Genomic DNA, 21,505 nt, shown 5'->3' on the forward strand with positions numbered 1-21,505 from the left:
AGAACCGCACGTGCCTCCGCTCGATGTGGGGCATCGCTCCTTAACCGTCGCTTTACTCCGTCCTCCCCCTACCGTCGCCCCAGATCGGCCTCGTTGGGAGCAGGCAGGGAAAAGAGGTCCTTCTGCATTACAGATCTCTGTCAATAAAAGCAACAGTCGATTCATCGGAGTTAAAAGAAACCAAAATAGCAAACTCGGATAGGGATTAGCCTTAATTAAAATTGTCAGAGGTTTGGGTTCCGTAGCTGAAAAGCGAGCTCGTGCCAAAAACCGGCATGCTCAACTTCCAGTCTGAAGCGCCTATTTAGGCTCGCTTTGGAAATGTAGGAAGCTAAGGAAGCTGTCAAGCTGTTAGCTAGGCTGCCTCGAGCAGATGAGCAGGGTTAGTTTGCTAGACTGCTATGCCGATAGGGAAGTGTTGCGATTTGTTTTCCAAATCTCCTTCTGCAGCGCAATAACGCAAACTTCGCTGCTGACCTCCGAGGCGAGCGCTCCTCTGCGGAGCATCCCCACGCCGGCGGACCCGCCGCCTTGGGAACTCCAAACGAAAGGAAAAGGCTCAGGATTCCGAGCGCCTCGTAAAAAATTAACTCCGAGTTCCCGTTTTCAAAAGCGGGACTTCTTCTTCAGGCGTGAAGCGATTGCCCCCGTAAGCAAGACGGCCGGAGAATCGCTCGCTTCCTCGGCACCGCTCGTACGCCGTTTCCACGGGGCTCGGGGGATCGGTGCTTGCCTGGCACTGGAACGACCGGCTGCGAGGCTCACAACAGAAATGACAAGACCAGACAGACTTTCCAGCCTTAAAAGCTATGTTGCATTTATGAGATCGGTCCACCTGAAACAGGGTTTTCCCTTGAAGACTACGTTTCCCTTTTTTGCTTCCCCTTTCCAGGCTTGTCTTGCCACTCAGCAGCGCTGAGAAATAAGATAAACAGGAACGTGATACCAACCGTGAACTGCCGGTTCTGTCGTCGCCGTTGTGTCTACACACGGGAACAGAGGATTGGAGGAAGGGAAGAAACAGGAGGAACAGCATGCAAAAAAAGGGAAAATGGAAAAAATGGAACAGATAATATATGAGCAAGCTTTCAAAGAACATTGCGTGACAAGCAATAATAAAATGAAAGGCAAAAAGCATTTGAAGTGAGTTGCACTGTTTAGAAGACATGCCTCCAGTTCAAAAGCTATGAGCCTGAGGAAAACAGTAAATTTTGCTTTTTCCAGGACCTTGCCAGAACGGTTACTGGTAGTTGCAAAGTCAGGGGAACAGGAGACGGGGGAGAACACCAACACCAACGCTTTCCTTGGTAAGGACCAAAACAGAAGCTCAAGACCAGGGCAAAGAGCCGACGCTTGGAAAAGAGTTTTTACGCATTCAAACATTGCCTTCACCAAAGCGCGAGGGGCCAGGGCCTGATCCGCTCCCACCTCTTCTCCTCCTTCGTCCGACGCGGGGAACCTCCGCGCACGTCGGTACGCGGCACAGCCTCCGAACCCAGGCCGTTTCAGAGGCGGCGAGCGAACGCTAAAAACGAAGGGACTCCCAGAAATCCCGCGCCCGGCTCTGCAGGCGCGAGCGGCCCTCTGCCTCGGCTACGCCCAACCACGCACCTGTAAGACGCGTGGTCTCTTCAGGGTAAAAACCACGGCGCTAGGTTGGGCAAATGCAGGCAGACGCTACCAGCCCCCCGTCGCGACAGCTAACTGGTTAAGGGCTATTGGCAATTAAAAGATACTGGAGTTGTTTTGGTCGTTAGTCTGAAGCTGCCTTCGCTCCATAGGTGTTACGCCACAGGAAATCTGTTGGGAGTTGCTGCCTTGCCAACGGAGATGTTTCATCTCTTCACAGCTGTTTGGAACAGGCAAGTTTAAAGACTGAACCGAATCCGAAGGCTTTTCGTGACTGCGTCCTGTGTTATTTCCTCTACACCAGTAGGTCTCAATCATATTTTCTCACTTTATCCAAAGTACCGGCTTGTTCAGTTAGCGAAACTCAGGGACTTTTCCTCTGGCTCTGCCTATCCTCCCCTCGTTCCTGCGACGCTGGTCGCTCGCTCGCTCGAGCGGGCTGGCTCCTCACCGCATAACTCCACCTCTGCCAGTCCCTACGGATACTGTCGAGCCGACAGCAAAGCCTAGGTGCGGTCGCCCACAGCAAAGACGGGGTTTCGCACGACCCTCCTCGGTTCGATGCAGGCAATGTTTGAATGAATAAAATGGTAGGAGTAAGCGTAGAGAAGCGCTCCACTGCGTATTCCTGCAAAGCAGCCCGGAGCTTGCGTTTTGTAGCGACAACGGACAATTCACGTTGGCGTTTCCCCTCGTTAACATGCTGTCCGGAGACGCCTAGGACGGGCAGTCCTCCTGCACGCTTCAGTGGGAAAAGGAGGACCCGCTCCTTTGCAATTTAGCTGAGGACAGCCCAGGTCCGAATTTCTGAAGCACCGGTGAAGACAAGAATCAAACAAGGAATACACAATACTTACAGATACAAGGTCTACACGCTTTAATTACGAAAGCAAAACAAATAAACCCTGCGCAATTTAACAAGCTGCACCGAGATTTGCGTTAACAGATTATCGAGCCGTCATTAGCCTGTTTCCACTGCCAACACGTACTGTTCTCGTCTTGGCAATCGCACCTAACGCACGCTTAAAGACGCTAGCGCTTGTTCTCCTGCCGGGAGCTCTAGTGGAGGCTGCAAGGGAAGCCTTCCAAAGCAAAAAGGAGACCAAGAGCAGGGCTTTTCTTTGCTTTCGGGTAGCAATCCCCAAACGATGCCTCGTTTTAACCAAGCAAATGGTGAAGGGGCAAATGGTGGTGAAGGTGGGGGGAAAGTTGTTGTTTAGAAAGGGTTGTAAAACCGAGTATTAATTCCTGAGATAGCATCTTGGCATCTATAAATAGTCTCAATTTACTGTCTTCCTGAAATAAAAAAAGTTACGTCAGCTTTTAGGCTAAATAGAGAATCTGCTGAAAGCAAACTCGTATTCACGTGCTGGAAGAGATATTAGTCAAGAAACAGTGCAAAGTGGACAGTGCATCTCGCTTCCCCGTCTGGGGACAGAGACCAACAGGTTAACAAAAAATAAAGTTCTCAAGCGGTTGTAAGTGCGAACAAATATCCAAGTCAAACAACATGTTGGCTGCAGCTGGAATGACAAAGTTATGATTAGCAAATGGTTTGGATGGTTGCAATAGGAAACACAGACCAGTTAAAGTTCAGAACGAGTTTTCTGGAAGTCCTTTCCAATCCCAGAGTCTTCTTTGAGAAGAAGGACTGTACGCACACAGTGCTCCGAAGAGGAATAATCTCACGTTAAAGTAAAGCAAAGAACGCCCCCGACACAGGCACGCTGCTGCAGCGGTTGCGTGGCAAAGGAGAGAAAAATTGTCACTGTTGCTTTGGTGTGAAATCAATGGATACACGTAAAACGGCGCGTATCCCGGACTCCACCGCTGTCCTGCCTTACGTAGGAAGGAACGTCCCCGCCCCTGCGGTGCGGCTGCTAAGACAAGCTATGATTTTAAGACGGACTGCCTAACTTCAAACGTGCTTTCCTCAACGCCAGGTACGTGCCGTTCACTTCTACTTCACTTCAAGAACAGCCGTGTTTATAAGCCAGAGCAGACACGCAGCCCCCCAGAGACTAGGCTTCTGCCCCGCACCCTAGAAGAAAAATCCTCTCCTCTCCTCAAATACGGGCCAACAAGAAGGACCTTGACTCGTTTCTGACTTAGCTAAGGTTGAGCGAGGCCAGCGAAAGGCTTTGCCGTCACCAAAAAGCACCGTTCCGGTCCTGAGCCGTAGGCGTGAAGAGCAGTCACGCCATCGCACGAAGCGGGTGCTTGTCATTTAAAACGGTAAGTCGGTGCTGAAAAAAGGGCTGTTCTACAAGGTGCGGCAAAGCAGAGGAGGTAGAAAGCACAAAAACAAAGAGGCTCAACGTGGTACTTCCCATCTTAAGGTAAAGGCTTCTCTTCCCGAGACAACAGAATTTGCTGTACGGGGAGCAGTAAAACAATGCCGTGGTCTTTCACAATCTCCACGTACATAAATTCACCAGAGGACCGGTTTATAATTAAAGGTGGTATGCACGAAAGGAACCGCTGGCCTCTATAAAGCGGCACGTTTCGCTTAATCCCGATTTCTTTTTAGCACTGGTCATAAGAACAGAGTTTAGCGTGGCCAGCTCTCGCGTGAAGACACTACCACCATCGTCTTGCGATCCAGATGGTCGTATCTGCCAGCTAAGAGAACTCGGACGACACCCAGCTTTTAGGCACTCGCCACTTCACTAGGTAGCTACGCGAGCGCGTGCGCACGCAGAGATATATGCACGTATTTCTGAAATTACTGCGTGAAGGCATCTGGGCAACATTTACTTGAGTTACGAGCTCCATCGCTAAGCCTCCTCATTTTTTCAAATGGATTCTCTCCAACTTCAAACTGTTTACGGAGTGTGACAGACTGGGCCCTTTAAACTCGTCCGTAATTAGTCCACAGCCTCAAACAGAACGAGGACGATGGAGGAATATTAAAACCCCAGCAGCAAAATTCAATTCACCAACTTGAATGCTTGAGCTGCAGTGCCGCAGCCTTACAGAAGCGCGTGATACATCGGAGCTTACCAACGCACAGCTATTGTGAAGAGAATTACAACAGCGCATCACCACAATGATGGCAACATGCGCTTTTTTTTCTTTTTTTAAATCTAAAGAGGTATGCATAAGTATAGATATCCACTCAATACGTTGCTTTTTAAACGGGTTTCTGAACCGAAAACGAAAGCCAATCTGATCGCTGACTTGTGGAGCTCTTATTCTTCCTGATTTCCCAGACTACTTCACATCTACTGACCAGGGCGAGCACAAATTCCTTCACGTTGCTGTTTTCGTAGCAGCCGTAGGGACCAGCGTGCAGTATTGCAAACAGGATTCCCGCTTGGCTTCAGGTCCTTAAGGCTGGGGAAAAGCCCTACAAAAACGCCGGTAACTCCCGCGGAACACGCACCCGCCGGACGTTAGCGGAGACGTCGCGTTTCTGCGACATCGCGAGGCAGCGGGCCGAGGGGCAAAGGAGCCCGAAAAACCCACGGCGTGCAAAAGCCCCGCAATCCTCTCCCTCGCTACAGGCTCCTCAGAAGGACGGATGAAAACGTACCTTGCATTATGATACTCCGCGATGATCCTCCGCAAAGCGATTCCAGCTTGCGCTGAAAAGCTTTTGTGTACGGGCATGTTGCAATGCACCCCAGAGACACTTTGATTTGCGGACCAGATGTTTCACAAAAATAATCACAATCTGTATGGAAGTTGTGAGCGACAAGAAGAAAAATATTCCGAAATTAGCGCTGCGGCTCTGGCTATGCCTTGTCATGTTTTTCCATACAGATCTGCGAGGATTTTGGTTTTATTCAAATCCCAACCCGGTGAACGCTATATACCTGCCCACCGTTTCACGAGCTGCGTCGTGCAAACCCTGTGCAAGCCCCGACCTTCTCGGTGCTCTACCCGCAGCCAGCCCGTGCCGCCCGAGAGGGGACGGGTCCCCTGCCCAGCTCCCCCTGCCCTCGCTCTCCTAAACACGCACGTTCTCTGCCCAGCAAAACGGGGGTTTCTGCACCGCTTACGCTGCGTCACCACCGGTAAGAGCAGACGTGACAGTACCGTGTCTGCTACTGACTGGACGTGGTACCAAAAGGCTGAATTTTATTTCCTTTTATTTTCTGTAACAGGCCCGTCAGCTACTCCCTCTTCCTTTATTCCCTTTAATGCGGTCACATCCTGGATGAAAATGTCAGGAGAGCGCGGTATCATCTTTAAATTAACTTGACATTTTACCAGGGACATGCAGAAGCTTCAACGGAAGGCAGAAGTTAAATAATAAATAATTTGGGGCACAAAGCACCGGGCCGAGTCCCTCCACGGCGGCAGCGAGCACCCAGACACGCTGCAAGCGGCAGCAAACCGGGAGGGCCCGGCGGCTCTTGCCGACCTGCCCGTCTCCCTCCTGCCGCGCGGGCATCTCCGCTCGGGAAAGCGGGGGGGAAAGCTGTGAAAGAGCCCAGCCAGCCGGGGGCTGACCACCACCCTCCGCGTTCGATTTGCCTGGGGAACAAACGCGTTTAATTCGTGCATTTAACAAACGCGTGGTTAAATTCCACGGGAACGCCGCCACCGGCCGTAACCCACGAGCAAAGCCTGCGATTCTGCTGGTACGTACGTACTTAGTAATCCCCGCGCTGCCTCTTCACCTCCCGCAAACCTACTGCGAGGCAATTTGGGCAAAGAATGGCTGTTATTGCATTCTTCCCGCCCGCCACCTTTTCGGATTACTGTTGGAATAAACCCCATGCAACTAGGTTTCCACACAACCAGCTGTAATCGGAAAAGAACAAACTTCTACTGAGGGCAAAATCATCATTTTCCTCATTTTGAGGAAGTTTCCCGGCACGTGAAGTCACGATTGGAAAACGTGCTCCACCGTTTCTTCTCAAGGACTTCAGATGTCCACGTGTTGTTATTTCTTAGGTAGCTAAGATGACACAGAAGCACGGGTGTTAGGGGAGCGCCCGGAGGTAGCACCTGGCCAGCCTTTGCAAGCAGACACAAAGCCTCTGCCCTCGTCCGGCAGCGCGCGGGCAAAAAGAGGGCCCAGCGACTCCGTGACCCCGGTCGAGATGCGGTATTCGGACTCGGCATCCATTAACAGCTCCTGCTTTGGAGCTCGCGGACTTCTGAACACCTTCAAGTCAAACAGAGCGTGCTTGCTCCTCCTCCTAAAAATCCCCAGCCTCAAGAAGGAACACAGAGCGTTTCCACAGCACAGGCTTGGCGCTTTCCAACCGAGTTCTTCGGGGAGGCTCGAGCATCCCTGGGAATTCTTGAGCTAAAACCACTGCCTGCAACATTTCAGCCTCCTGAACACCCCCCCCCCCCCCGATCTAAGGGATCAGCGGGGTTTAAAATACGGTATAAGGTGGCATTAAAGACACGCCATAGCGGAATCTGCCAGCTTGCCGTTAACGCTGTTGCGAGATGGACGAGGGGGCTTTGCAGAATCAGTAGCATCCAACGCAAGGCTTGAAATGCTGGTAACGTGCACGCGTGCCGCACCCCCAGGTCTCCACCGAAACTGTTGCCAAGACACCTGCGTGATCCATCTGCAGAGAAAGTGTGATAAATGCAAATTTGCATGTACAAATAATACCGCAGATCCCGGGGTGCGGAGGTGTATGTGCTAAGCAAGACCAGAAGGCAGCGAAACGACGCTGGAAAAGGCAGGCTACAACGCTGCGCTCTGCCCTGAGCCCAGAGATGAGGGCTTCGCTATTGTGAAGAACCTTTATCTCCCAGGAAACAACAGCTGTCCAAGAGCAGGATTTCAAGGGACGACTCTAGGGGTAATTCAAATTAGGCAGTTTGCTCTGCTGTATCGCATTGTACATCTTAATGAACAAAGCCACAAGGACAATTTGAACCGATAAAAAAGGGCTTGCCAGCGATAACAGCTGAAACGCCAAAGGATGGTCGGAATATCAATGCAGTTGGAGGGTACGCGAAAAAGATCAAACTGTCACGCAGGAAATCTTTTCAAGCACCTACACTGACGCAAAGCAACAGTGACAGAGGAAAAGCTTTAAAGGTCGCGCTGTTTTGGAAACTTTACCACTGCTCAGCTTTTCCGTCTCCTGGAAAAAAGCAGCAGGTTCGCTTTTCAGAGCTGCTCCCCAAAACCTCCCTGCCGTAAAACCGCTTTATCGGCTCAGCCTGCCTTTGTAGGTCAAGCCTGCGGCAGCAGCGATACAGGATTTGGACGTGTCAAGCAAGAGGGGCCGATAAAGGGACGTTTTTTCTCTAGGCGTGGACTTGGGGGGGTTTGGGGAGGGACCGGGAGCAGACGGGGAGCAACGACCGTGCTCCATCACACGCCTGCCCAGCCCTTACCCGCCCTCTCCCGTTTGCTGCACCTACTGCTCTGGCGCCCGTTCGCTGAGCAGCGTCTACCGTCACGCAAAGATAAACTCTTTGGGACAGGGTTGCGTTGCCACGTCGCGCCTGAACACGTTTAGAGTAGAAATACCGCACGTAAGCAAGTAAAAGAGAAGCCTGTCATGGGAGCCCGCACAAAAGGAGCAGGTGGACACGCACGTGGAGCAGCAAACGCAGCCCCTTGAGGTTGTTCCGTTGGATAGTCGTAGGGGGGGAAACAAAGCCAGAACAAGTTCTCTCCAACGACTCAAAAGGACTGCTTCCAAGAACGTAACTTCCTAGGGGCGGCTACTAGAGAAGACAGCGTACCTACAACATGAGCTTCGGACAGAGAAGCTGTTTCAGGGCAGGGGTCTCTTCCCTTCTGTTTTTTAAATTAAACCAAGACAATTGCTTTTCAGAACTACTCTGTGATTTCAGGGGACGTGAACTAGGCCAGTGTTATACAAGAAATAGGGGGGGGGGAAGGCAAAATAAAATAAGATTTCAAGTCCCCCTCATCCTCAGGCACGCTTTTCAGCCCGGCTGGCTGGCAGATGACTCGCACCCAGCCTGCCAGCGGAGACGGGAAACACCCCGTCTGCTACCCAAGCACTTATGTCACCCGAGAAGAATATTTCAGCGTTTCGGTGATGATGGGAATTAAGGTATCAATTGTCTCTCGAAGCTTGAAAAAGCGTTTCGACACTACTATGCTATGTAATTCTAGAGATTATGTTAATTTGACCTAATTTTTTCCAGCTACAAGGTCTCTTAACTACTGAAGAGCAAAAGTTTCTCCAGCTTCGCACCGCCTGGTTGCTGGCTGGAAAACATACGCATGCACGTTTCTGCACAAAGAAGGGAGGCGAAGGCTCAGCTGGTCTTTGTGGGAAAAGCACGCTGAACTTGTGGGCAGAAGATGCGAAGACACGCGTCAAGAAGCTTCAGCGTTAGATCGGTGTCAGGGAAGAATATAAAAATTTCTCTTATCAGCATTAATTAATCTTCTTCCTACGTACCGTGAGCAGTAGCTGCTGGAACGAGCGAGCAGTATTACATTTTCATTACATTTCTAGCCTCTGCAGCAGTTCAAAGCTAATACGAGAAAGGCGTCAAGGAGGCAATGGAGACCCACCTGGGTTTTGCCAACAGGATGTCAGCGAGCTTTGAGTTTCAGATCCTCCGTCATTGCAAACAAAGGTGAGAGAGAAACGTAGGACAGCCACGCGCTCCCGATCCCGAGGTACTTCTGCTAGGCTGAGATAAAAAAGCAACCCGCAATTCTGCTTGCACAGGAAATCAGGAGCTGCCGGTCAACGCATCTTTGCGCGCGTCTGCTCGCGTTTCACTGCAGCCGCAGCTCCCCGCGGGGCAGCACCCTCGCGAAGGGCAGCGCTTTGCTCCCGTGGAAAGCTACCGAGGAGAAACGGCTGGGAAAACGTCATGCCCGAAGGTCCTCCCTTCCTGGAAGACCCTCATCCCTTCGTCTCCGCGTTCAAAGCAAACCTGCGGGAGGACTTCAGCGTGACTTCTTACCGCGAGAGAGACGGACTCCAGAAGCCCCAGCCAGCCGTAGCCGTGAGGGTCGCGAGCAGCTCCTGGGCATCCCCGACTCAGCAGCGAGGCGGAAACCCTGCTGGGGCCACTACCAAAGAGCAGCAGCTCGACCATAGCTACTCTCGAAATCAGCTCGGACGGCAGCCTTGCTGATAGCCGTTTCTGACTTCAAGAACCACCCACCTCCCCTTCTTATTTTTAATATGACAAAGCTGGAAACCCACCGCGGAGGAGAGCCTAGAAGCCCAGAGCCCACTGAAGGTGCACAAGCAAGTCGCAACACTTGCAGCGGAAGAGCGAACAACAAAAGCGCTATTTGTTACGAACAGCCGCTGCCCCGGAGCCTGAAAGGGCAGGCGAGGACAGCGCGTGCCTTGGAGGCCGGTCCTGGGGCCACCCCTAAGGCGACGGCCTGATAACGGCCCGGCTCCCGGGAAAAGGACGGTCATTGCCGTTTGCAGGCGCTGACAGAAACTTAACGGGGCCGATCACGCATCACGACAAATTCTTCCTTTTAGCCTTCCAAACTTCACTGCAAGCGTTAGCAAATTTCCGTCAACCGAAAGAAAACCGCGGGCACGTTCATTTCCACCGAGACACACGGGACCGCGTTGCTCTGCAAACGGCTCTTAAGGAGACTTTGATAAAGTTGGAAACCTACTCTGAAACGAAAGCTGGTTACGTTAAGAAATTAAAACCGGAGTTGAAACAAAGCGGCCGAATCGCCAAACGGGAAAGCGTTCACGGTAGAGCGTCTCGAGCATGCACGCTTGGGTGCCGGGAGCTCGGGTTTATCGATAACCACCTGGAAAGAGGAAGAGAGGGGAATGGCAAGCCTGGACAACACGATGGCGGATGGCAGGCAGCGCGCGTTAAGGCACGTTGGAAGAAAGGCTTCGATGGCTCGTCCACGCCAGCGGAGTCTGACTTGGTTGCAAAAACCTCAGAAGGAAAGAAGCCACAAAACCCCCTGAGCAGGACAGTTGGAGTCAGCTGAGCAACGTCATAAAAGCAAATAAAACGTGAAGGCATTTGCACGGGGGATGGTTTACAGCAACGATAAACATTGTGCCATTAGCTATTCAACGGTCCGTTCGCACCTCCGGTTTGCCACCTCTGCCTCAAAAAAAAAACCAAAAAAAAAAAAAACCAAAAACCAAGGCAAGCAAAAGCAAAAGCAGCAGTTGAAATAGGAAAGATAGAAAAATGACAATGCAAATGATTACAAATAAATGGGAAAGGCCCTCCTTATGAGCGGAGAGAGTCGGGCTAGTGAGGAAGCATGACGGATGCGTGTAAGAGAGAGGTGTCTCCTGATCAGCTGGTTGCTTTTATTCATCTTTTCTCGCAAGACAGGGAAAAATCTCCAAGTGCTAAAAGCCAGCTCCTCAAAAAGGGTTCGGCTCAATAAAAAACGACTGCTGGAATTCCCTTTTCTGGGAGAGGGAGGGAGCGGGCTTATCACGGAGATAGACCAAACACCCAGGCATGAGAAAAAGCATCTCGAGGCAGGCGAGGCAAATGACATTACTGAAGACCAAACTTTCCGCTTCCGAGTATAAATCGCTCAGAAATTGATACTGATGGGGTTGAGGCCGAACCAACTGCCCACGTTCAATGAGCTCTAAGGCCGTTTGCATCCTTCCTTTGAAAGTACCCAACATTAGCCACCAGTAACGGAATTAATAGCTTTTTCTGCCACGGCAACTCCCGCGTTTCAGAAACACCTGCAGTGAGGACTGTCCAACTCGTCGAACTGCCGGCCCAGGACTCGCGCCGTACGGTGGGTGTATTTGAGGGAAAAAAAAAAAAAATGCAAGCGATCTGTTTGCTGTTTTTCCCCAGGCTTCATGCTCTGCTTATATACATAAAAGACAATAAACATTCAGGACATTTCCAATGGTTATGAAGGTACCGTACCTGTGATGGTGGTAGGGATGGTGGTGGTAGTGGTGGTGGTTGTTGTGGGAGGAGGGATAGTTGTGGGGGGATCTGGATAAAATATAAAAAGGAAAATAATAAAAAAGCAAATTAAGAAAAAACAAGCAGAACACAACAGCGATCAATCGTGATCAGAGAAAAACAAGGACGCTAAGAAGCAGCAGGGCTGTCGGATGTCTTTCCTCCTCTAAAACCAGGTGGTGACCGCCCAGCTGGCTTTAAGGACAGCGGGCCAGATCCTCAGCAGCTGGGCACGGCTTCGAGCTCAACCCGCACCTCGGGAGCCGCGCGCGGACTTACTCTAGCTGGAGAATCTGGCCCCGGAACTCTCCCCCTGTTTGCCTTCTACAGTGCTAAAAAAAATTAAAAAAATAAATGAAACCCAGCATAAATTAGTCAATGAGAGAGAGAGATGGAATGGGAGAGGCATAAGAAAAATAAACTGCACGCTTTCCACAACAAAAAGAACAGTTTACATGTACAGAGAGAGACACAGCGGTGCTTTGCTGGTTTTCTACGTCTACATTTGAAAATCCAGGCGGGAGGTTTGCGTGAGGGGCCCTGCTGCGCTTTAAAGATCAACAGCACGTGAATCTCTCTCGCTTTCTGCCAGGGCCGCCGCCTTGGCTATTCTTCCTCTATGAATACACGTCAGCAGGACGTTAAAAACTACTTCAAAGATAGTAATGAATACAAAGAAACGAGAACATCATCGCTAAATATCAATTTCAAGGCAGGAAGAATTTCACCGAGATCTTTTAATAAAAAAAAGTCAATATTTTTCTGACAACTTCAGTTGAACGCTCTTGGTTTTGCTACTAGTGCATCGTTAATGAGAAGCACGGATACGGGGCAGTTTCTCTCTGTGACTGAGAACCGCTTCTCGGACGTGCTTGACCCGTTGAGACTCAAACACTGCCGCTCTTCTCTGGGTTGCTGGTACGCACAGGGGCGCATCCTCATCAAAATTATGGGGCAGGAGAAGGTGGATATGAGAAGATGTAAAAGAAAAAAATATGTATCAATGCCCAGATGATCAAACTGCATGCGCTAAGTAGTCGGGAAGACTTTGAACTACGGATTCATTTGGCAATAATAGAGCATGAAACATTTCATGGGCTTTTGATTTTAGGTTTCCTCTATAGCACGTCAACTTTTCATTACTAACACATCTGCTTCTCTTTTATCTCCGAGCGAGCTCTCTCAGATTCCCTAATTAATACATCTGAACTTTAATTACGTGCTGCACCTTTATGATATCCCATACCGCTTCCCGAAAGTTAAGAAACGTTACCTCGGAGTTCGCTTTGCTGGGGAGCGCTTATATTCGCGTGCATTATAAGGGGTTGCTGTCCTTCCCCTGCACCCCGGGCATCCCAGTGCCTACGCTTACGAGAGGGCGCTTCTCACTCCCTCGAAAATACGTACGTCTCCCCGGAGCAGCGGGGACCGAAGCAGCTGAAGCACGGCAGAACCAGGGGAAAAAAGTCCCCGGCCGTTCGCCAGACTGCGCGGGGATGATGCTATGCGGCAGACTCTTCCTCCGTAAAAGCAAAAAAAGCGACTGCGTGCCAGTTGCGCTAGAAGTTTCTAGCAAATGTGTCTGCCCGCTCCCACGGGGAGGAAAAGCGTGAAGCAGGTTTTAAAAATAAACATGTTTTCGGTGCGTGTCAACGCGATCGGCCATCCTTGTACCACGTGGGCAGCAGGGGAAGGTGCGTTAAGCGCAGCTCAGCAGCACGCACTTGGCAAGCTCTGGCTGCAGGAAACCATTTGCCCGTGAAACCATCTAACCGCAGCCGTCTCCCTTCGGTACGGGGACCACGTCAGCCCTGCCTCTGCTGGGGGTCTGCCGGACCTCGGCTCTGCTGGGGCTATCGCTACCCCGCTGTGACGCCTCGGGGGGGGAGGGACCGTGCCCGTAGTTCCCCTCCGTCCCGAGCTAAGGTGGTCTGGGGGAGCTCTGCACCGACAAGCGGAGAGAGCCAGCCCCGGCTGCGGCGAGGCAGGGGGCAAGCGGCGAGGCGCATCCTCCCACCAACCTCCACGCTACGCCTACAGAGGCGTTTCTGCAAGGACGCAGATGCCAGCACCGGCATAATATTTGGGGGCCTTTAGTGGGGAAAGGTGCCGAGGGCTGGAGACGTAAATGCTTTCCGTTGATGAGTGGGATGAGAGCAGCGTGCTCCGTGAAGTCTCCTTCAGCGAGAACCCGAGTTAGGTTCTGTACCGGAGGGCTTCAGATGATGGCCACAGCCCAACCGCTTCCTCCGCACCAACGCCTCTGGACCTCTCCCTTTTAAACTCAGGGTTAAAAGGATTCTTTACGCTGTCCAGAGTGCCGGATCCTAGCGGGACGCTCCCAAACACGCAGACACTAGACACGATGGGATGTGAACCCATTATTTGACCACGAGCTCCTGAGAGGCCACGAAAAGCCCTTCCCTCTGTGGCCAAAATGTCTGCTGGGTGCTTGAACTAGAGTCCACAGGTTTACATCCCCTGGGAACCTCCATCTCCTTTAAAATAATACCGTCTCGGGTCTCCTCCTGTGGATTTAATCCTGAGGGGGAGCAGCACCGATGAAGTCCTGTGAGCTCTAGTTCTCGCCCGCATCCAAAATGCAGCATAGTTAACGTGTGCGAGAGTTACTATGAGCTCTAAACCCCAGGTCACTAACGTTGGCGAGGGCTGATCTCGCGCTCACTTGGGCCAAACCGGGTACGTAAAGCTACACGAGGAATGGAACCACCTCGTCTACAAGTGCTTTACAGCACGAGCTTTCCATAGGTTTAATCTCGCGGGGAACTGCCTGTGTCCTAGCTCAACTTCTTTATTCTCCACAACATTAGTTGTTTCTTTAAACACCGACATAAACGAGGTATTTTTTTTATACCTTGAGCATACAAATTATTCCCATCGTAAATGCGTATCTGACTTCATGTTGTAAACTGGAGTCTTTTGGAGCTACAAGCACTAGAAAACCACCCGTATGATGTGGTAGAGCTCAATTCCAGCTCAAAGCTGTAGCTTGGCATTATCTTCAATCTTTGGGCAGGTTTCTAAGACTGGGCTTACAATGGCTCACGTGCAAGTGGCACTCGGCTAGGCGATGTCGCCTATTTATCCGGATCAGAGGAAGCAGAAGAGAATTTGGACTGCAGAGCTTCGAGCGGCTGTTGCATGGAATGAACTTCAAACCAAAGCAAGTTACTGTCCCATCCGAGTAACAGGCAATACCCACCACGAGCTTCGCCCAGGCACACAATAACCACTCTTAACAGATAAAGTTTCGATATGCAGCCCAGGGGAATTGCTCGTAATAAACTGGGGGATCACTCTTCAAGAGCCCACTGAATCTTACTATACGCAGCGCCTCGTGACAGGAGCGCAAGGTTTAAAGCAATGGCAGAACAATGCAGAGGAACTGAGGAATTAAAGAGGTACTTAATAGCACTTTAAAAAGATGCTGAGGCATGTTTTAGTGTCTGCTCAGCAGCCACAGATAGGCTTAAGACATCTCATTCCTCCAGTTTATTTACTGGCTTGTAATTATCTGGGGACGCTGGCTGATTCTTCGGTAATTTAACTTGCTAATGAAAGACTTGGAACCCCCCCCCGGACCGTGGCTGAAGCCCCTGGAGAAGGTATTACAAAAAGGAAAAGGAATTGTCGGAGAAGTCCTAGGAGAACTGTCAGGCCAGAGAACTTCGCAGTTCTCCCCGCGCCCCTGCTCTGGCTGCTCCCGGGGCTTCGCCTGCCGGCGCGCGAGTGCCGTGGCGAGCCCACGAGCACCGCTCCGGAGGAAGGAGCTCAGCGGACACGGGAAGAGGCTCTGCACCCGATGCACGACACCGAGACTTACAGAAGCAAAACAAAGGGTTTTCCAGCCCCTGCCCCAGCCCGGTATAGCGTAGACGTGTCGGGAGCTATCTGCAAATCTTGCATTAAGCAAAACGTTAACTTCTGTCAAAGCGTTCAGAGCGCGGTATGTTGCAATTACGTGTAAATGAGTCTAGAAGAACGGTGGTTTTTCTCACGTACCGTATACAAACAGCATGTAATCCGCATGTGATTTCCCCACCGCGTTTGAAGCCTCACAGCGGTATGTACCATTATCTGTTTTGTTTAGGTTACTAATGAGAAGGTTTGAACCAGACACTACAACGTGTTGAGGCATCTCATCATCTACTCTTAACCACCTCATGTCCGTAGGCCTACAGAGGAGGGAGAAAAAGAAACAATCACATTACTATTTTCCTATGGTAAAGATGGCATCTTCAATAGTTCATCCACAGACAGAAAGCCCAAACCAAGAAAAACTGTAAAGAAATAACACATACTTTTTTTGCACTACTCAAGCCCAGATGCTGTCGGGCTTCCTCAATTTAAATTTATTTTAACCCCACAGGAAACTGTATCCAGACCTTAAATTTTCTGAAAACACTAATGCAAGCAGGAAGAAAGTTCATTAGTGGTTAATCATTCGCTTATTCAGTAAACCTGAAAGCTTTGAGGCTATGGACTACGTGTGCGTCCACAGGGTGCTCTGAGTGCAGATCTGGGCAGCATCTGGCAGAACAAGTACATTTTTGTCAAGCTGGACCCTTCCACCACGCGATGCGCTGGACCTATTTACCTCCGCGGCGGCCGTGCCGCGCTCTCAGAGCACCTGCGCGGCTAGAAGGGAGGAACGCCTTTCTCCTCTCCCCCCGTCCCGCCCGGCCAAGCGGCAGCCTCTCTCCTGCACCCCTTGGCTAACGGAACCAAAATGAGCATCGATGAGCGTCTGCATCGCTTCGGGAATGGGAATGGAATTAGCGTGCCTCGTTCGAGCTGGTAAAGAAAGCGAGTGCTGCGGGGCTCAGGAGGGGGGCTTTTTGGTTTTTTTTTAGATTTATTGTTATTATAGTCTTTAAGCAGCAGTAAGGACAGAGCAGCTACGCCCGAGACAGCCTTCCCCAGCAAGAAAAATACGGCATCTCTCAGGGCGACTCAGCAGCGAGCTCTTAAAAGGGGAGGTTTATGCAGCGAAACATTCTTCAGCCTCTCTAGTTCCAAAGTTGGCAGTTCCAAACTTTGTTCCAAAGCTCCAAACTTTGCTGGGGGCTCGTGCTGCCAGAGGTATCGCATAGCTCGGGCCTCTCCTGGTGTCCCAGTGGCAGGCCACTCTCATGACGCAGAAGCTCCTCAGCGTCCCACGCTCCTGGGACGGATACAACACTCAGCAAAAGCAGCCGGGTATCGGCTGCCTGCTACAAAGGCAACATCTGGATTTGGCCAAGCGCTCTCCTCCTCGCTTCCGAGCCGTCGGCACAGGAGCCACGGCACGGGCAGCAGAAGCCCTTGAGGGAGCGGAAATGCAGTTGAACCTCACTACGGGTGGAAAGGGTTTCGGTGCTCCTGGCTACGGTTTTCAAAAGGCTATTTGTGATTTTGGAGTGCCGAGGTTTGAGAGGCTGCGGGCACTGCATCGCAGCAGCCTGTTTCGCAGAGGCGTGTCTCACCCTGGACGTCCTGCAAGTGACCGTTTCGGAATCTTCCCACTTTTGTCACAGTCTCGGGGGGGGGTTGTGTCTAAGCTAACAAAATACCTGTATCAATGCCAGAATAGGCATTTCGACTCCCTGGTCTTGTCTTTTCCTCTGAGCTTCCCTCCCCCAAAGTTTACGTTGCCAACTTTTGCAGGGAAGTGATTTAGTTTAACGGGAGAAACATCCCTGTTCATCCTAAACCTCTGTACGGGATTGTATAAAATCCGTTTGTCTTAAAAACCCAGAGCTAAACACAGCCCGTTATTTTACTGTACATGTGCTTACGCTTTGAGAGACCCAGGTGAAGTGACCTACATAAGCGCACTCCTAGCACGTTACTAGCATCACCGTAACGTTAAGTGGCACGCTGCCGGGGAGATGTGTCTGTCTTATTTAACATGTGTATGTCTTATTCATAGCCTGGAAGAAAAAAAAAAAAAGTAGAGAAGCCTATTCATTAAATTCCCAGATGATAGCAAATGGGAGGAACGGCAGTTACCCATGAGAGGAGGAATGCAAAGGGGCTTTGACGGACTCTGAGCGGGGAATAGATGCTAAAATGGAACTCGGCAGGGGACGTGCCAGTCTCTAAGGGACGGGGAAGGAATCAGCCTCGTGCCGAACAGAAGAAACTGGGAAGCAGGAATCACCCAAATAATCTGGGAGAGGAGGTACGCTACCGTGGAGGACGACGGTAGCCCCAGCCTCCTCGCTGCGGAGCCCTGCCGCCCTGCCTGCCGCTGCCCCGGCAGCAGAACTGTCAAACCAGATGGCTTCCAGTTCGACTGCACCTGCAGTAACTCCTCAGCTCTGGGCACGCTACCAAGGAGACGCTGACAGATTTCAGGGATGTTTGCAGAAATCTTATGAACATGATGAAAATAAAAACGGATAGTAAATACTTGACAGCCATAAATCCAAGAGGAAGAGAAAGTATTTAAAAAAAAAAAAAAAAAAAAGTCGACAAAACGTAAATTAGAACAACAATGAAAATGTGGAAGAAAATCTACCCTCCCTTGCCAGGATTTTCCCTGGTGCACACATTTCTTCAACTATGTAAGAAAGCCTCAAGGGCATGGCAGGAAGAGGAGAAAGAATAAAACCTGCATTTCATAAAAACCACACAGGGCACCAGAAGGAAGGAAAATCATCACACAGTCAATACGAGCAGAAAGACAGACTGCCTTACCTGAGGGATCCGTTCCGCTTTTACAAGCGCTCAGTTCTTTGCTGTCACTCTTACTTCTGCGTACTGGCACCTCACTGGGGTTCCATACGCAGGCCCCTGACCTCGCTTTTGCAGATTAATTGCAAGCGATTGCCACCCAAGCCATTCCCTGGGGGAAGAGGCGCACAGTTGTGGGGCTTTCCCTTCTGCACCCGAGGGCTTGCCGCGGGCTGGCCGGGAAGAGCTCGCCCAGGAGCTCTTCGAGCCGAAATCCCTCAGCCACGTCATATCGGGACACAAGCAAACCACGATAGACTTCGTAATCGCGTAGCAGACGCTGGGGTGCAGAAAGCGTGCGTCTCTCACGCTGTTATGTCGTCTTCGCAGCAGAGAATGGCATAGCGAGCGTCTGCAATAGCAACAGAGGCCAACCACCTCCGCACGCTTCTGCGGCACGACCCTGTCACCGCCGGACAGCCTGGTCCATCCTCGGGAAGTGTCCAACTTACTGTGGTTTTCCAAAAGCTGCGCACGTCAGTTCAAGCGGCTCCCCTTCTCTCGTGAGGCCTTGCACCGGGTAATTCTGAGAAACCCGCACTTGAGGCTTATCTGCAGGACAAAGACATCACGTCGTAAATCGCCGTGCCGAACCGCATCGCACCTGCGCGCGCCCAAAGCACGAGGCGGTCCCCGCCGCCGCTCCCCTCTCGGCCCCCCCCGTGCCGCTTGCCCGACGGGCAGGTGAGCCGGGCTGGCCGCGGCGGTGGGGCTGGCCGCGGCGGTGGGGCTGGCCGCGCGTCGCGCTCCGGCCCGAGCACCGCACTTCCCCGGGAGATACATTTTGCTGCGCTGGAGTTTATCTCTGAACTCGCTCAAGCTAAAAGGAACTCATTTGCCTTCACGCTGAGGTGAAACTAGAGATATCCGCGGTGCTGGGAATTGATAGGTTTTATCGTGTATCATATATTACTGTACGACAACACTCGGCGTCCGCGCATATTAATACGTTGGGCTTTACAAGAGGCGCTTGCTAGAAACGCAAAAAGAAGTCGCAGCCGCTGCTGCTTCTGTTTAAACAGCAGAGGTTTTATTTCGTCCAAACGAAGCTCTTCTAAATCCTAGAACAAACGCAGAGAATTAAAGCATTTATAGGCGGGGACCCAGCTCAAAACCACTTCGGTAAGACCCTGCAGGGAAAAAAAAGCCAAACCACAAACCTGGAGTCCACAATTAAAAAATTCATTACCTCCTGTGACTGAAACACAGATTAAAAACGCAATCTAAGCTGTAGCTAAAATGTTATCAGTGCAAGAAATCAATTCAGTGCTACAAACACCATTAAGCCATATATATTTTTCAGGAATTTACTCAACTGTAAAGAACAAAGGCAGGCAAAAAATCAGTATGCATAAAGGTTGAAATCATTTAAACGTTTCTATTTCCTTTGAGAGTAACTGCTACCAAAAATATTGGCTTGCTGCATTTTATTAACTGTGTTTAACTCATTAACATGCTTCCTATGCAATAATAGAGATTAGGGAAAAAAAAATCCGTGTCAGGATTTAACCAATTTAAACTCTCATAATTTTCAGTAATGGAATAAGCTACACGAGTAAATCCTCTCCTGAGATGACTATACCACAAACATTTTATAAACTAATCCCCGTTACAGATGCTTCTCGTGGCTATGGAACTCGGGCGTCTCCGCCGGCTGGAAACTGCGGCAGCCGCACGGGCACGGGGACGGCGACGCTTTGGGGGTGCCGCGTGCCCGAGGTGCGGAGTCCCAGTGCCGCTGGAAACGCGGGCGACTTCGGCGTGCCCGAAAACAGGCCTAACGCTTTGGGCACGCAAAACCAAGACGTGGAAGCGACCGGTACCTTCCAGGCGCGAGCTGAGGAGAAAAGGTCCTTGGCAGGAGCCTCCGCGCGCGCCCTCGAGCCAAACCCCGGGGCAGGGACCTGTCCCCGGCGTATGGCAGCGAGGTGCAGGTACGGCCGAGGCGGTCCGGGTCTCGGTACGCGCCAGCCCTGGGAGGGACGCGGCACAAGCAGCCACGAGAGAAGCACAGGAAAGCGAAAAGCAGCGCTGAAATGCTGGACTAGGCTCGGTCTGCGACGCTGGGGTCTGTGCCACGAGCGCTTACACGAGGCATAAACACGGGAAGCCGAGTTAAACCAAGTATTATGCAGCAAGTAAATCACAAGCAGCATCTTAAACGCGGTGCTCACGCTCGCCACTCTCATTCACAATCCCCCCCCCGGCCATCTGCTCGCTATTTATGACTCGCTTTGCGGCAGCACCTAAGAGCCCATGCCAGAAACACGGATGCCATTATACTCTGTGCTGTAGAAAGAGCAGAAAACCTTCTCAGCCCAATTTACACGGGAGCGCAAAGACTACAGCACCCTGTGCTGAGAAAGCTCTGCGCAACATCTCCTGCAGCTTGCCTCTCCCCTGGCTCCCACCCCGTTTTCATCAGGTAAATTTTACTATTTCTAATGAGCTGTTTACCAGCTGACAATTACTTAAGGAAATCAGGAGGAATCCACTGAAGGCCCGATGTACTGAGAAGGAACCGCAAACTAAGCGAGCTCTCCCAGAGCTACAGGAGGCGAGCCCTTCCGCTTCAGCCTTCCAGCCCCACAGGCTCCATTAAAGAACCGAAAGCAGCAAAGCCAACCCGCGCCGCTTCGACCTGGGCACCGCAGAGACGTCACCTGCGACGTAAGCCCAGGCTTTACGAGCGCACGTGCGCGCACTCGTGAAGACGAGAGCGTTCCCAATAGAGTTATCGCAGTGAACGTCTCTCCGAAGCAGGACTCGCCAGCACGCCAGTAATTACAGCGGGCACTTACGAAAACCCTTCACAAGTCTGAAGGATTCAGGAGAATCGACGTTTTAATTAGGCTCACAGTACACAACAGCAATTTCACTCGCCTTGCCCCAGAACGTGGGGGGGCAGGGGTGTCTGTCTTCCCTTTTTTGGAGGACATGCAGTTAAACAATCTTCAGTTCTACCGCTAAGCGTCCCGGCTCAGCCAAAGTCAGTATGCATTTTCTTCAGATTACGGACTCTGTTAGTACAGCTTTGTAAAATGCCGAGCGCCGCGGGATCCCGCGCTCCGCTCCTGCTCGGGATCGTGACATTAGTAGCCTACGCTGGCGAAGCTGCGATGGCTTTCGACGCCCGGACTAGCGGTTTGCCACCTATTAACCGCTTTCTGAAGAAGACCACGGTCTAGTCGCGACATCCGTGGCTGTATAATCCGGGGCAACGACTACCTCGGATGGTGCTCCAGGGTGCAAGGCGAGCAGCAGCAGAGTT

The 21,505-nt window shown here is 51.3% G+C and overlaps 1 protein-coding gene across 4 annotated transcripts in view; it reads right to left on the minus strand.

Annotated features, from left to right (window-relative positions):
- The window catches only part of CADM1 (cell adhesion molecule 1), a 173,521-nt gene that overhangs the window by 16,195 nt on the left and 135,821 nt on the right, over nucleotides 1–21,505 (minus strand). For 2 of the 4 annotated variants that reach the window (XM_075521185.1, XM_075521184.1), the window contains exons 6-9: nucleotides 18,687–18,786; nucleotides 15,520–15,692; nucleotides 11,455–11,526; nucleotides 951–983 (exon numbers count right to left, since the gene is read on the minus strand). In XM_075521185.1, coding sequence (XP_075377300.1) covers nucleotides 951–983; nucleotides 11,455–11,526; nucleotides 15,520–15,692; nucleotides 18,687–18,786 — 378 coding nt within the window. The remainder of the gene's footprint in view (nucleotides 1–950; nucleotides 984–11,454; nucleotides 11,527–15,519; nucleotides 15,693–18,686; nucleotides 18,787–21,505) is intronic. The other 2 variants (XM_075521186.1, XM_075521187.1) reach the window with 2 other exon arrangements.

Source organism: Mycteria americana, chromosome 19, assembly GCF_035582795.1.
Source record: "Mycteria americana isolate JAX WOST 10 ecotype Jacksonville Zoo and Gardens chromosome 19, USCA_MyAme_1.0, whole genome shotgun sequence".
NCBI lineage: Eukaryota > Metazoa > Chordata > Aves > Ciconiiformes > Ciconiidae > Mycteria > Mycteria americana.